This window comes from Somniosus microcephalus, unplaced genomic scaffold (genome assembly GCF_052327205.1).
Source record: "Somniosus microcephalus isolate GS21.2 unplaced genomic scaffold, FLI_Smic_1.0 unresolved_chr5, whole genome shotgun sequence".
Lineage (NCBI taxonomy): Eukaryota > Metazoa > Chordata > Chondrichthyes > Squaliformes > Somniosidae > Somniosus > Somniosus microcephalus.
In genome coordinates this window covers 28,113,433-28,134,862 of record NW_028225183.1, presented here as the reverse complement: position 1 = coordinate 28,134,862, position 21,430 = coordinate 28,113,433, and the positions used below count along the sequence as shown (strand labels likewise).

Below are 21,430 nucleotides of genomic sequence, written 5' to 3'. Positions count from 1 at the left end.
GGTCAGTTACTGTCTGCTCAGTCAGATTGTGTGCAATAGGTCAGTTACTGTTTGGTTATCACGATGTGAGCAGTAGGTCAGGTGCTGTGCGTTCAGTCAGGATGTGAGCAGCAGGTCAGTTACTGTGCGCTCAGTCAGGATGTGAGCAGTAGGTCAGTTACTGTTTGGCCATCAGGATGTGAGCAGTAGGTCAGGTACTGTGCGTTCAGTCAGGATGTGAGCAGTAGGTCAGTTACTGTGCGATCAGTCAGGATGTGAGCAGTACAGTTTCCACAGGGCCATGACCATTCCGAACCTAGATTCATGTCCAATTTCCTGCCCGCTCCCCGTAACCCTTAATTACCTTCACTTCTAGGAAACTATCTATTTCTGTTGTAAATTTATTTAATGATGTAGCTTCCACAGCTTTCTGGGGCATCAAATTCCACAAATCTACCACCATCTGAGTGAAGAAGTTTCTCCTCATCTCAGTTTTGAAAGAGCAGCCTCTTACTCCAAGATTATGCCCCCGAGTTCTGGTTTCACCCATCTTTGGGATCATCCTCACCGCATCCACCCAATCAAGCCCCTTCACAATCTTACATGTTTCAATAAGATCGCCTCTCATTCTTCTGAACTCCAATGAGTAGAATCCCAATCTACTCAACCTCTCCTCATATGACCACCCCCTCATCCCCGGGATTAACCGAGTGAACCTTCTTTGTACTGACTCGAGAGGAAGTATGTCTTTTCTTAAGTATGGACACCAAAACTGTATGCAGTATTCCAGGTGCGGTCTCACCAATGCCTTGTATAACTGCAGCAATACCTCCCTGTTTTTATATTCTATCCCCCTAGCAATAAAAGCCAACATTCAATTGGCCTTCTTGATCACTTGCTGCACCTGCATACTAACTTTTTGAGTTTCGTGCACCAGGACTCCCAGATCCCTTTGTACTACAGTACTTTCCAGTTTCTTGCCATTAAGATAATAACTTGCTCTATGATTTTTCCTGCCAAAGTGCATAACCTCACACTTTCCAGTATTGTATTCCATCTGCCAAATCTCTGCCCACTTACTTAGCCTGTCTATGTCACTTTGCAGGTTTTTTATGTCCTCCTCACTCACTACTTTCCCTCCCATCTTTGTATCATCTGCAAACTTGGATATGTTAAACTCGGTCCCCTCCTCCAAATCGTTAATATAGATTGTAAAGAGTTGAGGACACAGCACTGACCCCTGCGGAACACCACTAGCTACTGATTGCCAGTCTGAGAATGAACCATTTATCCCAACTCTCTGCTTTCTGTTAGAGAGCCAGTCCTCCACCCACGCCAGAATATTACCCCCAATCCCGTGATTTTTTATCTTGAGCAATAATCTTTTGTTTGGCACCTTGTCAAATTCCTTTTGGAAGTCTAAATAAACTACGTCCACTGGTTCTCCTTTATCCACCCTGTATGTTACTTCCTCAAAGAACTCAAGCAAATTTGTCAAACATGACTTCCCCTTCTTGAAACCATGCTGATTTTGTCCTATTACATTATGTTTATCCAAATGTCCCGTTACTGTCTCCTTAATAATGGACTCTAACATTTTACCAACCACAGATATTAGGCTAACAGGTCTATAGTTTCCAGCTTTCTGCCTACTACCCTTTTTAAATAAGGGAGTTACATTAGCAGTTTTCCGATCTGCCGGGACCTTTGCTGAGTCCAGGGAGTTTTGGAAAATTATTACCAATGCATCCACAATCCCTACCGCCACTTCCATCAAGACCCTAGGATGTAAGCCATCAGGTCCAGGGGATTTCTCCGGCTTGAGTCCCATTATTTTTGCAAGTACCACTTCCTTAGTGATTTTAATCGTATTTAGCTCCTCTCCCCCTCGAGCCCCCTGTTTGTCCAGTGTTGGGATACTTTTTGTATCCTCTACCGTAAAGACTGATACAAAATATTTGTGCAACGTTTTTGCCATCTCCATGTTTCCCACCATTAATTTCCCGGTCTCATCCTCTAAGGGACCAACATTTACTTTAGCCACACTGTTTCTTTTAATATAACTATCGAAACTTTTGTTATCTGTTTTTATATATTTTGCTAATTTACTTTCATAATCTATCTTCCCTTTCTTAATCAATCTTTTAGTTATTTTTTGCTGCCTTTTAAAGACTTCACAATCTTCTATCCTCCAACTAGATTTGGCTACCTTATATGCCCTTGTTTTTAGTCGGATACTATCCTTAATTACTTTACTTAGCCAGAGATGGCGATCTTTTCTTTTACACCCTGTTTTCCTCAGTGGAATATATTTTTTTTGCAAGTTGTAAAATAACTCCTTAAATGTACACCACTGATCATGTACCGTCTTACCCTCTAATCTATTTTCCCAGTCCACTGTAATCAATTCCGCTCTCATACCTTCATAGTCTCCTTTATTCAAGCTCAGCACGCTTGTTTGAGATCCAACCTTCTCACCCTCTACTTGAATATGGAATTCAACCATGTTATGGTCACTCATTCCAAGGGGTCCTTTACGAGGACATTTTTAATTAATCATGTCACTTTACACAGGACCAAATCTTGGTCAGTTGAAAAGTTTCTGGGATATCGGTCAGATTGTTTTCATGTGGAGAGTTTCTACGATTTCAGTCAGATTGTGGTTATTTTGTTTAGTTTATTGGTGCACGATCAGGTAGATGTCATTTGGTCAGTTACAGGTAGCTTGGTTAGAATCTGCTCGGGCGGCAAGTTTCTGTTCAATTTTGTTGATGTGAAGTGGTCAGTTTTATTTAATTGATCGAGTTATTTAAGCTACACCTCAATGAGTTGTGGATGTCGCTGGGAAGACAATCCTTTATTGCCACTCCTCAATTGCCCTTGAGAAGGTGGTGGTGAGCTAACATCCTGGACTGCTGCAATCGGTGTTGTGAATGTACTCCCACAGTGCCGTTAGGCAGGGTGTAGCAGGATTTTGGCACAGCGGCAATGAGTCAATGGCGATATTTCCAAGTCAGGATGTTATGTGACTTGGATGGGAAATTGGAGGTGGTTCTCCCATGCGTCTGCTGCCATTGTCTGCCAAGGTGGTAGAGGTTTTGGCTTGGGAGATGCAGTGGAAGAAGCCTTGACGAGTTGCTGCAGTGAAGCTTGTAGATAGTATGCATTTTTTATATTCATTCACTTCATTCAAATTCCCCAGCTGCCGTGGTGGAGATCTGAACTCATGTCTCTGGATCATTAGTCAGGCCTCGGGATTACCAATCCAGTATCATAACCAATAGCTACATTACCCCACAGACAAATTGCAGCCACGTTGAATGATTAAGGTGGTGAATTGCGTGCTTATCAATCAGGATCCTTTTAACTGGATGGTGTTGATCTGTATTGGTTTGAGGTGCTGTATTAATTTCATGTGCTACATTGGGTTGCGGTGCTGCATTAGTTTGAGCTTCTCCATTAGTTTGAGGTTCTCTATTAGTTTGAGGTTCTCTATTAGTTTGAGGTTCTCTATTAGTTTGAGGTTCTCTATTAGTTTGAGGTTCTCTATTAGTTTGAGCGGCTGTATTCGTTTGAGGGGCTGTATTCGTTTGAGGGTCTGTATTAGTTTGAGGGTCTATATTAGTTTGAGATCCTGTATTAGTTTCAGAGGCTGTCTTAGTTTGTGGTGCTTTATTATATTAGCGTACTGTATTAGTTTGAGAGACTGTAATAGCTTGAGGGGCTGTATTAGTTTGATGCGCTTTATTAGATATTTTATTTTTATTTGGTTTAATAGATTCATTAGTTTTAGCGTATATATTGGTTTCAGAGGTAATGGTCGTTTAGGACATGGGTAAATTAAGAGCGCAGCCCCAGCCCAGAGTGCTGCACGGAGAGGGCACTCTAGCATTTGCAGTTTGATTACTGAATGAGCACAACAGCATGAAGGACATCACAGAAACAATATGAGATATGAGATGTACTGAAGGTGTTTGAAACAACAAACCTAGTGCTGGGAGAACACAGCTTGCAATTTTCATTGGTTAATTAATATGATCAGAATTCTCAAGTCTTTGGGGTTTTCAATTTAAAACTCAGCGCTAAATATATTCCATTATAACAGGGAATTAACTTGGCTGTCGTAACTTGTTTGTTCAACCTTTTAACAATGTTGCAACCTCAATCTCCCCGTGGAGATCGCGCAGGGTATAAATGAAAGGCTGTGGGATTCGGCTCAGAGTATAATTCAGAGAGATTGCCTGCAACACGGACACATCGCTTCACACAGAAAATGTATCACACATTTGAGAGTGTCCAGAAAATATATTACATGATCCTTGCCGTCATTGGAGTTCCTGGTAAGTGATAATAACCATTGAAGTTGTGTAAATCTGTCTGTGAGCTGTTCTCTGCTTTAGCTCTCTGGCTGATAATGTTACATGCTCGTCTAGTGGACATAGTTTTACAGACGTGCGATCAGTGTTTGGTAATTTCGTTAAGTCTAGTGTCTTGACACAACCTGTTTAATGCCATTTCCTGAACTGAAAATATACCTGTTTGTAGCGCACAGGCTCTCTGAATGATCAAGTTATTGCCGTTAGTGGAATATGATGTACAGTTAAATCAGTCCTCATTCCGGGAAATGTCTCTGAGAAAAGGTGTTAGTGCAATGGTCTGTCACTGTAAAATTGTACTAAGTGTGGGTCACTAACCAGAGTGGAACACCTGACCCCAGTGACTATGGATTACTTGGAGTATCTCTCACTGTAGAATTTTACTGGTGTGGATCACTAACTGGAGTGGAACACCTGACCCCAGTGAATATGTATTACTTGGAGTATCTCTCACTGTAGAATTTTACTGAGTGTGGATCACTAACTGGCGTGGAAGAATTCAGTTCGACTTTGTAATCACTATTTTAGGTGACTGATTTCTCCCCTCCATTTGTATTATGAAGTGCAGCTCGGAACAGAGTGTAGAGCTGCGAGTTTGGTGAGAGAGGGAGTTCGGGGAGGGAGCTGTTCCTTTCTTTTTCTATCTTTGTCAGCTTCCAGGATAGCAGGAGTTACAAAGCTTTACAAGAGGGTACGGAGAACCAGCGGACGTTCGGCTCAGTGGCACCACCCCGCTCCCACTCCCCGCATTTGGAGAAAAATAATAGGTGACATCACAGGGAAAAGGTTAAGGGATTGGTTGGTGAGTATTTTGCTCACTGCCCTTATCATTTAAAGCCAAGAACATTTATTAGTAATTGTAAGGTTTCAATAGTACTAATTTGTATCAGTAACAAATCTTATTAAAAGTAGTATCGTTTATTAATTAATAAAAATAAAGTAATTAAACCTCTATAATTAATGCAGGGCAGGTGATGTGTGGCGACTGCAGTATGTGGGAGCTACTGGATGCGTGATCCAGGATGAGCACATCTGCGGTAAGTGTTTGCGGCTCGAGGAGCTTCGGCTCAGAGTTGATGAGCTGGAGGCCGAGGTGCAGAAACTGCGATGCATCAGGGAGGGGGAAAGTTACCTGGCCACTTTATTCCAGGAGGCAGTCACACCCCTTAGGATAGTGTCTTCTGATTTGGTCAGTGGTCCAGGGCATGAGTATGTGACTGCGAGTGAGGCAGGTATGGGGATCCAGGACGTGGAGGAGCCTCAGCCTTTGCAATTGTCCAACAGGTTTGAGGTTCTTGCGAACAGTATGGATGAAAGTGGTGGCTGCAGGATGGATGAGCAAACTGACCATGGCACCGAGATACAGGAAGCCGTTCAAGCGGGGGTAGTTAATAGGAATGTAGCAGTAATTTGGGACAGCATAGTCAGGGAATAAAAACAGTTCGCTGTGGCCAAGAGTGAGATTACAGACAGCTGTGTTGCCTGCCCGGTGACAGGGTTCGGGACATCTGCTCTGGGCTGGACAGGAACTTGCAGGGGGAGGGGGAGGAGCCAGTGGTCGTGGTCAATGTAGGTGCCAACGATATAGGTAGTACTAGGAAAGAGGTTCTGCTGAGAGAGTATGAGCAGCTAGGGGTTAAGCTAAAAAGCAGAACATCAAGGGTAACAATATCTGCATTATTACTCGAGCCACGAGCAAATTGCCATAGCGTAAATAAAATAAGAGTGATGAATGCGTGGCTGAAAGCCTGGTGTGGGAGAAATTGGTTTCAATTCCTAGGGCACTGGCACCAGTAGTGGGGAAAGTAGGATATCTATATTTGGGTCGGTCATCACCTGCACTGTGCTTGGACCAGTGTTCTGGCGAGTCGTATAATTAGGGTAGTAGCGAGGGCTTTAAACTAAATATTGGGGGCATGGGATCAAATTAGGGAAGATGTTGTAATTTAAAGATTAGAGACAAGGCAATAGAAAAAGATATTAACGTGGAAAATGTTAAACAGACAGTGACAGGAATTATAGAGAGTACACAGCTAAGAGCAAATCAACAGATAAGGCTAGAGGTTACAAAAGTAATATAAAGACAAAACTAAAGGCACTGCATCTGAACGGAATTAGCATGCGAAACAAAGCAGATGAACTGAAAGCGCAAATAGAAATAAATAAATCTGATTTGATAGCCATTACAGAAACATGGCTGCAGGGTTATGTAGATTGGGACCTGAATATTGAAGTGTACATGATATTTAGGAAGGCCAGGAAGGTGGTAAAAGTTGGAAGGGTGGATCTGTTAATTAATGATGGTATTAGCACTATAGAGAGTGATGACTTAAGTTCAGGAAACCAGGATGTAGAAGCGGTTTGGGTAGAGATGAGAACTGATAAATGCAAGAAGTCACTTGTGGGAGTGGTGTACCGGCCAGCTAACAGTAACCATATGGTAGGATGGAGTATAAATGGAAGAAATAATGGGAGCTTCTCAGAAGGGTTCAGCAATAATCAGGGGATTTTAAACTGCATATAGACTGGAAAAATCAGACGGGCAAAGTTGGCACTGATGAAGAGTTCTTGGAATGTTTGCTGGATAGTTTCTTACAAAATCACGTTCTGGAGCCAACCAGAGAGCAGGCTAAATTAGACCTGGTGTTCTGCAAGGAGATAGTATTAATCAATGACCTCATAGCGAAGGCGCCCCTAGGTAGCAGCGATCATAATATGATTGAATTTTACAATCAGTTTGACAGAGAGAAGAGTGGGTCCAAGACTTGTAATTTAAGCTTACATAAGGACATTTAAGAGTGCATGAAAGCAGAGCTAGTTAAAGTGAACTGGCAAATTAGGTTAAGTGATAGATCAATAGAGTTGTAGTGGCAGACAATTAAGGGGATGTTTCAAAATACACACAATATATGCAATCGAACGAGAAAGGAAAATATCAAGGGGAGGAACCATCATCCGTGGTTAACTAAAAATTTTAAGACAATATTAAACTTAAAGAAAAAGCTGAAACTTGCGCAAAGATGGGTGGCAGGATTGGACAGAATGTAAAAAACTGCAAAGAATGACTAAAAGATTAATAAGGAGAGAAAAATTAGTGTACGAGTGAAAGCCAGCTAGAAATATAAAAACAGATAGTAGAAGTTTTTATAGATATTTATAAAAGAAAAGATTTAACAAAGTTAGCATTGGTCCTATAAAAAGTGAGACTGGGGAATTAATAATGGATAATAAGGAGATGGCTGTTGAATTGAACAGGTATTTTGCATCGGTCTCCACTATAGCGGATACAACTAAAATCCCAGAAATAGCTGAAATCAGGAAATGGAAGGGAGGGAGGAAATCAAGATAATTATAATCACCAGGGAAGTGGTACTGAGCAAATTGTTGGAGATGCGGTCTATCAAGTCCGCGGGCCTGATTGACTTCATCCTAGGGACTTAAAAGAAGTGGCTAGTGAGATAGTTGATGCGTTGCGTTTAATTTTTTTAATTTCCCTAGATTCGGGGAAGGTTCCTTTAGATTGGGAAATAGCGAATGTAACTTTATTCAAAATGGAAGGGAGACTGAAAGCAGGAAACTACAGGCCAGCTAGCTTACCATCTGTCATAGGAAAGATGTTAGCAACGATTATTAAAGGAGTTGTAGCAGGGCACTTCGAAAAGTTCAAAGTAATCAGGCATAGTCAACATGGTTTTGTGCAAGGGAAATCATGTTTAACAAATTTATTGGAGTTGTTTGAGGAAGTAACATGTGCTGTGGATAAAGGGGAAACTGTGGATGTACTCTCCTTAGATTTCCAGAAGGCATTTGTTAAGGTGCCACATCAAAGGTTATTGCAGAAAAGAAAAGCTCATATTGTAGGGGGTAACATATTGGCATGGATACAAGATTGGCTAGCTAACTGGAAACAGCGAGTAGGCATAAATGGGTCATTTTCTGATTGGCAAGATGTAATGAGTGGTGTGCCACAGGGATCAGTGCTGGGCTTCAAAATTGTACATTTGTATAAATGACTTGGATGAAGGGACCGATCGTATTGTTGCTAAATTTGCGAATGCCACAAAGTTAGGTATGACGATACATTGTGAAGAGGACATTAGAAGGCCATAAAGGGATATAATTAGGATAAGTGAGAGGGCAAAGATCTGGCAAATGGAGCATAATGTGGGAAAATGTGAAGTTGTTCATTTTGGCAGGAAGAATAAAAAAGAAGCATAATATCTAAATGGTGAGAGATTTCAGAGCTCTGAGATGCAGAGCGATTTGGATGTCCTAGTCCATGAAGCGCAACAGGTGCAGCAAGTAATTAGGCAAGCTAATAGAATGTTATAATTTATTGCGAGGGCAGCACGGTGGCATAGTGGTTAGCACTGTTGCCTCACAGCGCCAGAGACCCGGGTTCGACTCCGGCCTCGGGTGACTGTCTGTGTGGAGTTTGCACATTCTCCCCGTGTTTGCGTGGGTTTTCTCCGGCTGCTCCGGTTTCCTCCCACAGTCCAAAGATGTGCGGGTTAGGATGATTGGCTATGATAAAAACTGACCCTTAGTGTTAGGGGGATTAAATACGTGGGGTTATTGGGATAGGGTGGGATATGTATTGGTGCAGGGGTTACGGGGATCGGGTGGGATATGTGTCGGTGCAGGCTCGATGGGCCGAAATGGCCTCTATCTGCACTGTGAGGTTTCTGTGATTCTGTGAATTGAATACAAAAGTAGGGAGGTTAAGCTACAGTTACACAGGGCATTGGTGAGACCACACCTGGAGGACTGTGTACAGTATTGGTCTCCTTATTTAAGGAAGGATGTAAATGCGTTGGAAGCAGTTCAGAGAAGGTTTGCTAGACCAAAACCTGGAATGGGCGGGTTGTCTTATGAGAAAAGTTTGTGCAGTCTTCGCTTGTATCCGATGGAGTTCAGAAAAGTAAGAGGTGACTTGATTGAAACATATACGATCCTGAGGGGTCTGGACAGGGTGGATGTGGCGAGGGTGTTTCCTCTTCTGCGAGAATCTAGAACTAGGGGTCACTATTTAAAAATAAGGGGTCACCCATTTAAGATGGAAATGAGGACAAATGTTTTCTCTCAAAGGGCGGTGGATGCAGAGTCTTTGAATATTTTTAAGGCAGAGGTAGATAGATTCTCGGTTAGCAAGGGGGCGAAAGGTTATCGGGGGTGTGCGGGAATGTGGACTAACCGGATGAGCCATGATCTTATTTAATGGCGCAGCAGGCTCGAAGGGCCGAGTGGCCGACTCCTGCTCCTAAATCCTATGTTCGAAATTGATGGCGAAAGAGAATATTTTTGCTTTTGGGTAAAGATGTTTTAAAAACGCGTATGAAGTGAAATGCATTGATATTGAGCTGCAAGAATAGAAACAGGTTTAAATACTTCTCTTACACTAAGAGTAGTTACTGTAAGCACTTCAGTTGTTTTAGTGCTGAATATTCCACTTCCCCCAACACGTTCCTGTAAGCCTGTGGGTCATGAGTGCTGAATTTCATTATCTGTCTACTAGTCAGGATGAATATTAGGCTGTGGTTTTTGATTATTGCACTTCGGAAACTGATTAATGTTTGACAGATCAGTTCTTATCTATGATTCAGAGGGCTAGAAATTCATCATAGCCTAGGAATGGGCTGTAGCATTAGAAAAGTTGGAGAATTAGTGTCAGGCGCTAATGCTTTAGCGAGCATGCAACATTCATGCACAATGCTCAAATAAATGATTGGAAATCTATTTCAAGTTTTTAACCACAAGCTCATTGGCATTACACTCAAAGGGTGGACCAATATCAGTAGCACTCTAATCACAAGTCATGATTGCCGCAGGCTTTTTCTTGTTCTGGAAGGGAAGGATCATTGATGCTGCAGAACTTCATTCTCAGCATGGCTGGCTGTGCAGCTGCCTCAGCAAGCTTCAGCAGGTCACGAAAAAGGAGCTGGAGGACTAAAGCAGCTGTAGTCATTGCAGATCCATGCCCCAGGGAGAGTGCCTGCAGATTCTGCGATTAAACATTGGAGGCATTGGTGTTCGCTGTGGAGAGATGGATGGCGGTGCACTACCCAGCAAGTGGCAGAAGGCCCTCGCCAGAAGCCTTCTGCCCCATGGGTAGGGAAGTAGCGCAGCACGTCTTGGGCAGAACTGTCATCCCCTGGATCCGCACAAAGTGCAGGAAGAAATTTAGCGACTTCACTTGGGTGGACAGGGTGAGTGAATGCTTTTACAAATCTATGTACCGCCATCTGAACCAATCTTCACACTCCACGAAAAGCACCACACCCGCAGCACTCAACCACCAACAAAATCTATCCACCAACACTCACAGCCACATCTCACACCTTGCACACAAAGACACCTATACACCGATGGCAAGCACATCAGCCAATCACATTGTTCCACAATCACTCACACACTTTCCTTTCCTTTCCTTCCTTTCGAAGGTCGTTCAGAACAGGAGGGGGCAGTAGCGCGCATGCGGTGTCCAAGTCGACACCTAACCACTGTCTGCGCTGGAGAAACGAGTGCTGCAGATTATTGGGCGCCAGGTGGCGGATGCCGTGGCCACCGGCGACGTTGACCCCCTTGGGTACAACAACGGTATATTCTATCCTAATCCTTCTTCCAACATCCCTCTTCCCCCTCACGCCACAAGCCATTCACACATTCCCCCTAATCAGACTGTATGCATGCATTTCTCCCCTTCTGTCCCCTCCCCTCACCTTAGCATGACTCTTGTGCCAGTAAGCTTTAAAATAATGAGCAAGCAGCTGAGCAGCCTGTCCCTGAGGGCACTATACAGAGCGAGGTGGAAGAAGAGGAGGAGGAAGAACACACCGAGTCATTGCCTCTCTCTCCCTTAGTCACCAGCTCAGACACTGGCACTACTCCTTCTTTACAGGCTAGTATAGTCGCCGGATCTGCAGAAGGGAAGGCACCGGTGACGAGTGGGCTGCAGCAAGGCAAGGGGGAAAGGGTAGCTCGGGGCCCATCTCCCAGGAGGGCGAGTTCGACTGGGAGTTCGGCTGCACAGGACTCAGATCAGGACCTCGATGGTGAGGCTGCTAGAAGAATGGTGATGGGCATGCACAGGGAGATGATAGGTGCAATAGCAAGGTTGCCCGAAATCACATCGGCAATGATAAGGAGCATGGAGGAGTCCGCCCACCAACTTGCACAATGCTTTGCACACACCTTGTATCCCATCATTTCCAGTCTGCAAGGAATGGTAGATTCCCAGAGAGACCTTGAGTCCCAGACCCGAAGACGCCTGTGAATGGCAAGCTGGCAGCTTCCATTGCAGCACAGGCAGAAGTGACACAACGTTTAGTGCTGTAATGCAGTGTTTTCTTGGTGGTATCCAAACTCAGACAGGTGCCATGCAGTCTCAGCTCTGACAGCTGCCATCGTGGCTGAGTCTATCACTGTCGACCAGAGCTTTCACGATATCTCAGCAGGTCAACAATCTGTGTTCCAACAGATTTCTTGGGATGATGTGGTGCTGCCCCGGGAGAGTGTCAGTGCATCAGTGGAGCAAGAACCTGCTGTCTTCTCCAGAATCACAACATTCCTGCTCCCACAAATGCCACTAAGCCTTTGCCTGTCATCCAGCCAGCCCAGACAACTGCCGCCCGTGCTGAGGTGGTGCAGTCTCTAGCTGGCCATTCCAGGCCCAGAGCTGGTTGAGTCGCTCTTCAAGACCACCTTAAGTATCCCGCAGGGAAACTCAGCAGCCTTCCACCAGTCCTGCAGCAGCCACTAGGTCAAAACATCGTAGGAGCACTGGCGTGGGCAAATACACAGTAACGAGAAGCACCCAGCGACTGCACAGGCGTGAATAGTTAATTCATTTTTATTAAGTATGTGTTCACTGATTATTCATAAATTTATTCATTAACTTTTGATCCTTGAGTGGTGTCTCTCACTTCTTCTTTGCGCTGTGATATGGCCTGAAGTAAAGATGGTGATGTGGTGAGCAATGGAGATCTGTGGTATACTTCATTCGTATGTCAGTTATTTGAGTTGGTCACGGACCGCCCTTCTGGAAGGCTGATAGAGTGGATGTCTCCTCCCTCTCTCCTGTTGCTCCTCCTCCTCGTCTACCTCCTCGTGGTCCTCATCCTCCTCTTCCTCCTCGAACTCCTCCTCCACATCCTCCTCACCCTCTTCCTCCTCCTGAGGTGCTCCCGTAATCCCAGGTGGCAAGGGCTGGGCTCCCAAGTTGTGGCGCATGCAGCAAACATCAGGAAATGTGACACCCACTCCAGCAAATACTGGAGGGCTCCTCCCGATCGGTCAAGGCAGTGGAACTGTTGCATCAGCATGCAGATGGTCTGCTCGATAATGTTCCTGGTGGCAGCATGGCGCTCATTATATGACTGCTGGGCAGGGGCGTTGGGTCTGCAGAGGGGAGTCATGAACCAGATGGAGAGCAGGTAGCCCTTGTCTCTGACCAGCTAGCCGTGAGCTTGATGTGGTGGCTGGAAGATTGCGGGCACACCAGTCTTGGGCAGGATGAAGGCTGGTGCGTATATCTGAGGTCCACCCACCATTCTCTGCCAGATTCCCTGGCCACTGGAACCTTCTCCTCTTTTACAGATTTTCCGTCCTTGCCTCCCCCTCTGTTATTCTGCTACAGCCATTTATTCCTGATCTGGTCCAATCTTTTATTTCTTTAATTGTCCTATCTCCCTTGACCAATTATCCATTTTATTCCTGGATCACTTCTGCCCTCCACCCCAGCATAGACCTCTCAATTGTTCTTTCCTCCCCTCCCCTACTTTTCTCTGGCTCTATCATTGCTTTAAAACTGTTAATATCTAATATGTTTCAGTTCTGATGAAAGATAGTCGAACTTAAATGTTAACACTGTTTCTCTCTCCACAGATGATGCCTGACTTGATGTGTGTCCACATCATTATCTGTATTTATCAGAGTTACAGCATTCTTAATATTGTGCTTTTGATATCGACCAGGCGGGTTCGGTAGGCAGGTTATAGTTTTGTCGTTGACAGCTTCCCTGCATGAAGTCAGCGGGATTGGCCAGCTTGGGTTTCAGTCGGGGGGGGAGGAATCTGGAGAAGATCGCAGGACCAAGTCCATGGCCCTGAGATGCTGGGTGGCCGATCCTGGTTTTTTTTCCGATCCCCCGGCCCCGGGGGGTGATGGCTGTCCAATACCAGGGTGTGATCTGATCCCCGAACACGGGAAGGGTTCTGCAAATCCGGGGGCGGTCCAATCACGAGCCAGGATGGTGGTCCGATTTATCTGTTAAACTCGGAAGCAGGTGGTCTGGAGGCGGGCTGTGGTCGGATGGAGATTTAAACCTGATAATCTCTGACCCGACTAAAAAACAACCCGTTCTTGGTTATAAAATACGGCCCATATTCTCTGGGCCTAGATACGGAGAATGTTTGATCAGTAGTTTGCATTCTCTTTTCCCTGCTCTTTTTTTCAGTTAATTTAGTGGCGATTGTGATCCTGTCCCGGGGAAAGTGTGGGCTCTCCACCTGCACCACTCGCTATCTGGTGGCGATGGCAGCGGCAGATCTACTGGTCATCATCACTGAGGTCATAATGAACCAGATCAATTGGTATTATTTCCCAATGTGTTTCCTGGACATCACTCCTGTGTGTAGTGTTCGCACTGTCCTGGTCGGTGCAGCCACAGACTGTTCTGTCTGGTTCACCGTCACTTTCACCTTCGATCGATTTGTGGCCATTTGTTGCCAGAATCTGAAAACAAAATATTGCACTGAGAAAACTGCGACTGTGGTTCTGGCAACAACCTGCATTCTGCTCTGTTTAAAAAACGTTCCCTTCTACTTTATATTTAAACCAGGAGAGATAATCGACAATGTGCCATGGGACTGTTACATAAAACCAAGCTATTATTCTGAGCCCGGTTGGGTCGAATATGACTGGCTTGACACAATTTTAACTCCATTGCTCCCATTCGCTTTCATTTTGTTGCTCAACGCTCTGACAGTCAGACACATTTTAGTGGCCAGTCGAGTCCGTAAGGTACTGAGGGGTGAGAGCAAGGGAGAGAATCGCAGTGACCCAGAGATGGAGAGCAGAAGGAAGTCTGTGATTTTACTCTTCACCATATCTGGCAGCTTCATACTTCTGTGGTCGGTATATGTAATATATTTCATATACTATTACATTAGAGGTGTAGATTCCAATTATCACAATGATTCTATATCTATCTTTAATGAAGTCGGATATATGCTGCAGAATTTAAGTTGCTGCACAAACACATTTATTTATGGGGTGACCCAGTCCAAGTTCAGAGAGCAGTTGAAGAGTGCGGGGAAATATCCGGTTGCCTCAATTATTCAATTAATTAAGAAGCAGAACAACTGAGCGCAGCCCAGATTCGGGTCCCAGTGTTTCCAGCCCATAAATCTAATACTTACCCCAGAATGCCATCAACTGTATTACATCAGGAATCGCTGGTGATCTTAAAATAGAACCATCGGCGTGGCAAGCACTTTTTTTAGAACGCAGCAGCATTTCTGACTGAGAGTTCTCACCTTGTCTTTCGGGACAGGACCACTAGCTTTTTGCATATATAGTGCATCATTTCATTTGCAGCTTCCAGAGTAAGAGCAACGTCAATAGGAAGGCACGCAGAGCTGAGCAGTAGTTCTGGTGCTTATATTAAAAGATTAAGCAGCACTGAAACCGGATATTCGGCCCAACTAGTCTGTGCTGCTTATTGTGCTCCTCACGAGATTCCTTCCATTGGGTCCACCTCATCTCAGCCTCTCAGCAAAAACATCTTACATTTATACAGCGTCTTTAACGGAGTAAAAGATCCCAAGGTGCTTCACAGGAAGTTACAGAACAAAAGTGCGGTAGAGAGCCAGTAATGTATAGGGGTGGATCCCAGAGCTTAGTGCCGAAGATTGACAGCTGCAGTTTGTTGGCAGCAATAAGTGTAAGAAGTAGATTCCCGTCCCTGAACTGTCACAGAACTTCCTGATCCTACATCGATTTGCAATGTATTGACAGAAAGTTGTTTTTGTTGTATCTGTTGGGGGATCTGTAACAGCAAATTTTAGCCAACCAATGAGAACAACCTTCAATTTATTTTACATGTTGTTATTTAATGTGTACTGAATTTTTTTTTGCTGTTCATATTCCACACATCTGGTAAATAATTTTCAGCCTCTGATCTCATTCTGTACTCCGGGCAGTCACTGAGTGGATAACTAGTGCCTGGCCCTGCTGTATTCTAACAGTAATGTGGTATTACTTTGTTCTTTTTGTCCAAGTTACTTTGTGAATTTTGAAGAATTAAGAATAAAGATTGAAGGGTAAATTGATTTGACATGAAATTGGTCATTTTCTTCTGAACTATTGATAGCTAGGAAAGTAAATGTTTTATTGTAAAAGAAAGTTGGAAATATCAATTTATTTACCACCTGTCACAAACTTGGAACGTCCCAAAGTGGTTTTGCAGCCTCGGGTCAGGAGTCACACGTGGCACACATTGGGCGTGAGGCTGGAGCCGGAATCCGTGTTCAAAAAGCACCAATCACTGACATGATTGTGGCGTCATCCACCACAGGGCAAAAGGCAACAGCTGGCGGCCAAGTTTGTATCACCTATAGACAGCCAGGTTTGTGTTAACAACAGCCGGCATCTTTGTGTCACCTGCAGACGACCGTTTCTCTGTGACCTACAGGCGACCGTGTTTCTGTCACCTACAGAAGGCCAAATTTGTGTCACTTACAGATGGTTATATTTGTGTAAGCTACAAACAGCCATGTTTCTGTGACCTGCAGACCGCTATGTGTAAGACACGTGCAGAGGTCTTGGTTGTATGACCTACAGACGGCCATGTTTGTGTCACATACTGATGGCCATGTTTATGTCTCCTACAGACGGCCATGTTTGTGTCACCTACAGACGGTCACATATTTGTGTCACATACTGATGGCCATGTTTATGCCTCCTACAGACGGCCAAGTTTGTGTCACCTACAGACGACCATATTTGTGTCACCTACAGACGGCCATGTTTATGTCACCTACAGACAGCCAGGTTTCTGTCAGCTACAGATTGACATCTTTGCGTCACATACAAACTGTTTCCCTCACCTACTGACAACAATGCCTGTGTCACCAGCAGCTGGCCATGATTTTATCAGCTACAGACGGCCATGATTGTGTCATCAATTTCCGGCCATGTTTGTTTCTCCTACAGACGGCCATATTTGAATCACCTAGAGACGGCCATATTTGAATCACCTAGTGACGGCCATGTTTGTGTCACCTACAGACGGCCATGGTTTTGTCATCTATAGACTGCCATGTTTATGTCACCTACAGATGGCCATATTTGAATCTCCTACAGGCGGCCATGTTTGTGGCATCTACATACGGGCTTGTTTGTATCACCTACAGACTGCCATGTTTGTGTCACCTACGGCCAGCCTTGTTTCTATCGCCTACTAACAACCATGTTAATGTCACCTACAGAATGGCATGTTTGTGTCACCTACTGACGGCCATGTTTGTGTCACCTACAGACGGCCTTGCTTGTGTCACTTACGATTGGCCATGTTTGCATCACCTACAGATGGCCATGTTTGTGTCATCTACAGACTGCATTTTTGAATCACCTACGAAAACAATGTTTGTGCCACCTACAGAAGGCCATGTTTGTGTCACCTACAGACGGCCATGTTTGATTCGCCTACTAAAACAATGCTTGTGTCACCTACAGACGGCCATGTTTGTGTCACCTACAGACGGTCACATATTTGTGTCACATACTGATGGCCATATTTATGCCTCCTACAGACGGCCATGTTTATGTCACCTACAGACAGCCAGGTTTCTGTCAGCTACAGATTGACATCTTTGCGTCACATACAAACTGTTTCCCTCACCTACTGACAACAATGCCTGTGTCACCAGCAGCTGGCCATGATTTTATCAGCTACAGACGGCCATGATTGTGTCATCAATTTCCGGCCATGTTTGTTTCTCCTACAGACGGCCATATTTGAATCACCTAGAGACGGCCATATTTGAATCACCTAGTGACGGCCATGTTTGTGTCACCTACAGACGGCCATGGTTTTGTCATCTATAGACTGCCATGTTTATGTCACCTACAGATGGCCATATTTGAATCTCCTACAGGCGGCCATGTTTGTGGCATCTACATACGGGCTTGTTTGTATCACCTACAGACTGCCATGTTTGTGTCACCTACGGCCAGCCTTGTTTCTATCGCCTACTAACAACCATGTTAATGTCACCTACAGAATGGCATGTTTGTGTCACCTACTGACGGCCATGTTTGTGTCACCTACAGACGGCCTTGCTTGTGTCACTTACGACTGGCAATGTTTGCATCACCTACAGATGGCCATGTTTGTGTCATCTACAGACTGCATTTTTGAATCACCTACGAAAACAATGTTTGTGCCACCTACAGAAGGCCATGTTTGTGTCACCTACAGACGGCCATGTTTGATTCGCCTACTAAAACAATGCTTGTGTCACCTACAGATGGCCATGTTTGCGTCATCTACAGACGGACATGTTTGTGTCATCTACAGACGGACATGTTTGTGCCATCTACAGACTGCCATGTTTGTGTAACCTATAAACGGCCATGTTTGTGACATTTACAGACAGCCATGTTTGTATCACGTACAGCCGGCCATGTTTTTGTCACCTACAGACGGCCATGTTTGAATCACCTACAGACAGCCATGTTGGTATCACCTACCGACGGCTGTGTTTGCGTCACCTACAGACGGCCATGTTTGTATCACCTACAGATGGCCCTTTTTGAATCACCTACAAACGGACATTAATGTCTCACATACTGCCAGCCCTATTTGTCTCACCTACTGACAATCACGATTGTGTCATCTACAGACGGTCATATTTGTGTCACCTACAGACGGCCATGTTTGTGTCACCTACTGACAGCCATGTGTGTGTCACCTACAGACGGTGGTGTTTGTGCCACCTACAGACGGCAAAGATTGTGTCATATAGAGCCGGCCATGTTTGTGTCACCTACAGATGGCCATGTTTTAATCACCTACAGTCGGCCCTGATTGTGTCACCTACAGATGGCCATTGTGTATCACCTACTAAAACAATGTTTGTGTCACCTACAGAAGCCCATGTTTGTGTCACCTACTGACAGCCATGTTTTTATCAATTACAGATAGCTGTGTTTGTGTCAGCAACAGACTGCCATGTTTGTGTCACCTACAGATGGCCATGTTTGTGTCACCTACAGATGGCCTTGTTTGCGTCACTTACGAATGGCCATGTTTGTATCACCTACAGACTGCTATGTTTGTGTGACATACAGACTGCCATGCTTGCGTCACCTACATAAGGCCATGTTAATATCACCGAAGCCCGCCATGTTGATGTCACCTAGAAACAGCCATGTTTGTGTCACCTCAAGGCGGCCTTGATAGTGCCACCGACAGATGGCCAATTTTGCATCACATACAGTCTGTCATTTTGTGTCATCTTCAGACGGCCATGCTGGTGTCACCTAGGGATGGCCATGTTTGTGTAAGCTACAGACGGCCATGTATGTTTCACCTTGAGCCGACCATGATTGTGACAGCTACAGACGGCCATGTTTTAGTCACCTACGGACAGCCCTGTTTGCGTCAGCTACAGACTGTCAAGTTTGTGTCACTTACAGACAGCTTGGTTTGTGTCAGCTACAAATGGCCCTGTTTGCGTCACCGACAGACGGCCATCACAGTGTCACCTACAGCCGGCGAATTTTGTGTCAGCGACAGAGGGCTGTGTTTGCATCACCTACAGATGGCCGCATTTGTTTCACCTAATGACAGCCATGTTTGCGTCACCTACAGGCGGCCAGGATTGTGTCACCTACAGACGGCCATGTTTGTATCAGCAACAGACGGCCGTGTTTGTGTCACCTACAGATGACTGTGCTTTTATCACCTACTGACAACCATGTTTGTGACACACTCAGGCAGCTGTGTTTGTGTATCCTACAGATGGCGATGTTTGTGTCATCTACAGACGGCCATGTTTGTGTCACCTGCAGACGGCCATGTTTGTGTCATCTACAGATGCCCATTTTTGTGTCACCTACAGACGGCAATGTTTGCCTCACCTAATGACAACCATATTTGTGTCACCAACAGACGGCTGTGTTTGTTTCACCTACAGACGGCGATGTTTGTGTCACGAACAGGTGGCCATGTTTGTGTTACATACAGACGGCCATGATTGTGTTGCCTACATACGGCCATGTTGGTGTCACTTACATACGGCCATGTTTGAAACACCTACAGACGGCCATGATTGTGTCACCTACAGACGGCCATGTTTGTATCACCTACAGACGGCCATGATTGTGTCACCTACAGACGGCCATGTTTGAATCACCTGCAGACTGCCATGATTGTGTCACCTACAGACGGCCATGTTTGAATCAACTACAGACAGCCATGTTTGTGTCACCTACATACGGCCATGTTTGTATCACCTACAGACGGCCATGATTGTGTCACCTACAGATGGCCATGTTTGTATCACCTACAGGCGGCCATGTTTGTGTCACCTTCATACGGCCATGTTTGAATCACCTACAGACGGCCATGATTGTGTCACCTACAGACGGCCATGTTTGTATCACCTACTAAAACAATGTTTGTGTCACCTACAGAAGGCCAGGTTTGTGTCACCTACTGACAGCCATGTTTGTATCAATTACAGATAGCTGTGCTTGTGTCAGCAACAGACTGTCATGTTTGTGTCACCTACTGATGGCCATGTTTGTGTCACCAACAGATGGCCTTGTTTGTGTCACTTACGAATGGCCATGTTTGTATCACCTACAGACTGCTATGTTTGTGTCATATACAGACTGCCATGTTTTCGTCACCTACATATGGCCATGTTTTTATCACCGAAGCCCGCCATGTTGATGTCACCTAGAGACGGCCATGTTTGTGTCACCTCAAGGCGGCCTTGATAGTGCCACCTACAGATGGCCAATTTTGCATCACATACAGACTGTCATTTTGTGTCATTTCAGACGGCTATGCTGGTGTCACCTAAAGATGGCCATGTTTGTGTGAGCTACAGACGGCCATGTTTGTTTCACCTGGAGACGACCATGATTGCGACAGCTACAGACAGCCATGTTTTTGTCACCTACAGATGGCCGTGTTTGCGTCACCTACATCCTGTCATGTTTGTGTCATTTACAGACAGCTTGGTTTGTGTCACCTATAAATGGCCCTGTTTGCATCACCGACAGATGGCCATCACAGTGTCAGCTACAGCCGGTGAAGTTTGTGTCAGCGACAGAGGGCTGTGTTTGCATCACCTGCAGTTGGCCGCATTTGTTTCACCTACTGACAACCATGTAAGTGACACATTCAGGCAGCTGTGTTTGTGTCTCCTAGAGATGGCCATGTTTGTGTCACCTATAGACGCCCATGTTTGCGTCACCTGCAGACGCCCATGTTTGTGTCACCTACAGACGGCAAATTTAGTCTCACCTAATGACAACCATATTTGTGTCAGCAACAGATGGCTGTGTTTGTTTCACCTGCAGACGGCGATGTTTGTGTCACCAACAGACGGCCATGGTTGTGTCACCTACAGACGGCTGTGTTTGTGTCACCTAGAGACGACTGTGTTTGTGTCACCAAAAGCCGGCCATGGTTGTGTCACCTACAGACTGCCATGTTTGTGTCACCTACAGACGGCTGTGTTTGTGTCGCCTACAGATGGCCATGTTTGGGTCAGCAACAGCCGGCCATGCTTGTGTAACCTACATACGGGCATGTTTGTGTCACCTGCAGACTGCCATGATTGTATCAACTACTGACAACCATGTTTGTGTCACCTACAGACCGCCATTTTTGTATCACCTACAGACGGCCATGTTTGTGTCACCTACATACGTTCAAGTTGTATCACGTACTGACTGCCATGTTTGTGTCACCTACAGACGGCCATGATTTTGTGAACTACAGATGGCTTTGTTGTGTCAGCAACAGACGGCCATGTCTGCGTCACTTACATATGGCC

At 45.1% G+C, this 21,430-nt stretch overlaps 1 protein-coding gene across 1 annotated transcript; it reads left to right on the top strand.

Annotated features, from left to right (window-relative positions):
- Positions 1-4,126: 4,126 nt before the first annotated feature.
- Positions 4,127-15,669, top strand: LOC147087779 (putative G protein-coupled receptor 139). The gene is made up of 2 exons (XM_085977834.1): positions 4,127-4,319; positions 13,810-15,669. The coding sequence occupies exons 1-2, from the start codon at positions 4,253-4,255 to the stop codon at positions 14,718-14,720; spliced, it is 978 nt and encodes a 325-aa protein (XP_085833960.1). The 5' UTR covers positions 4,127-4,252; the 3' UTR covers positions 14,721-15,669.
- Positions 15,670-21,430: the final 5,761 nt, after the last annotated feature.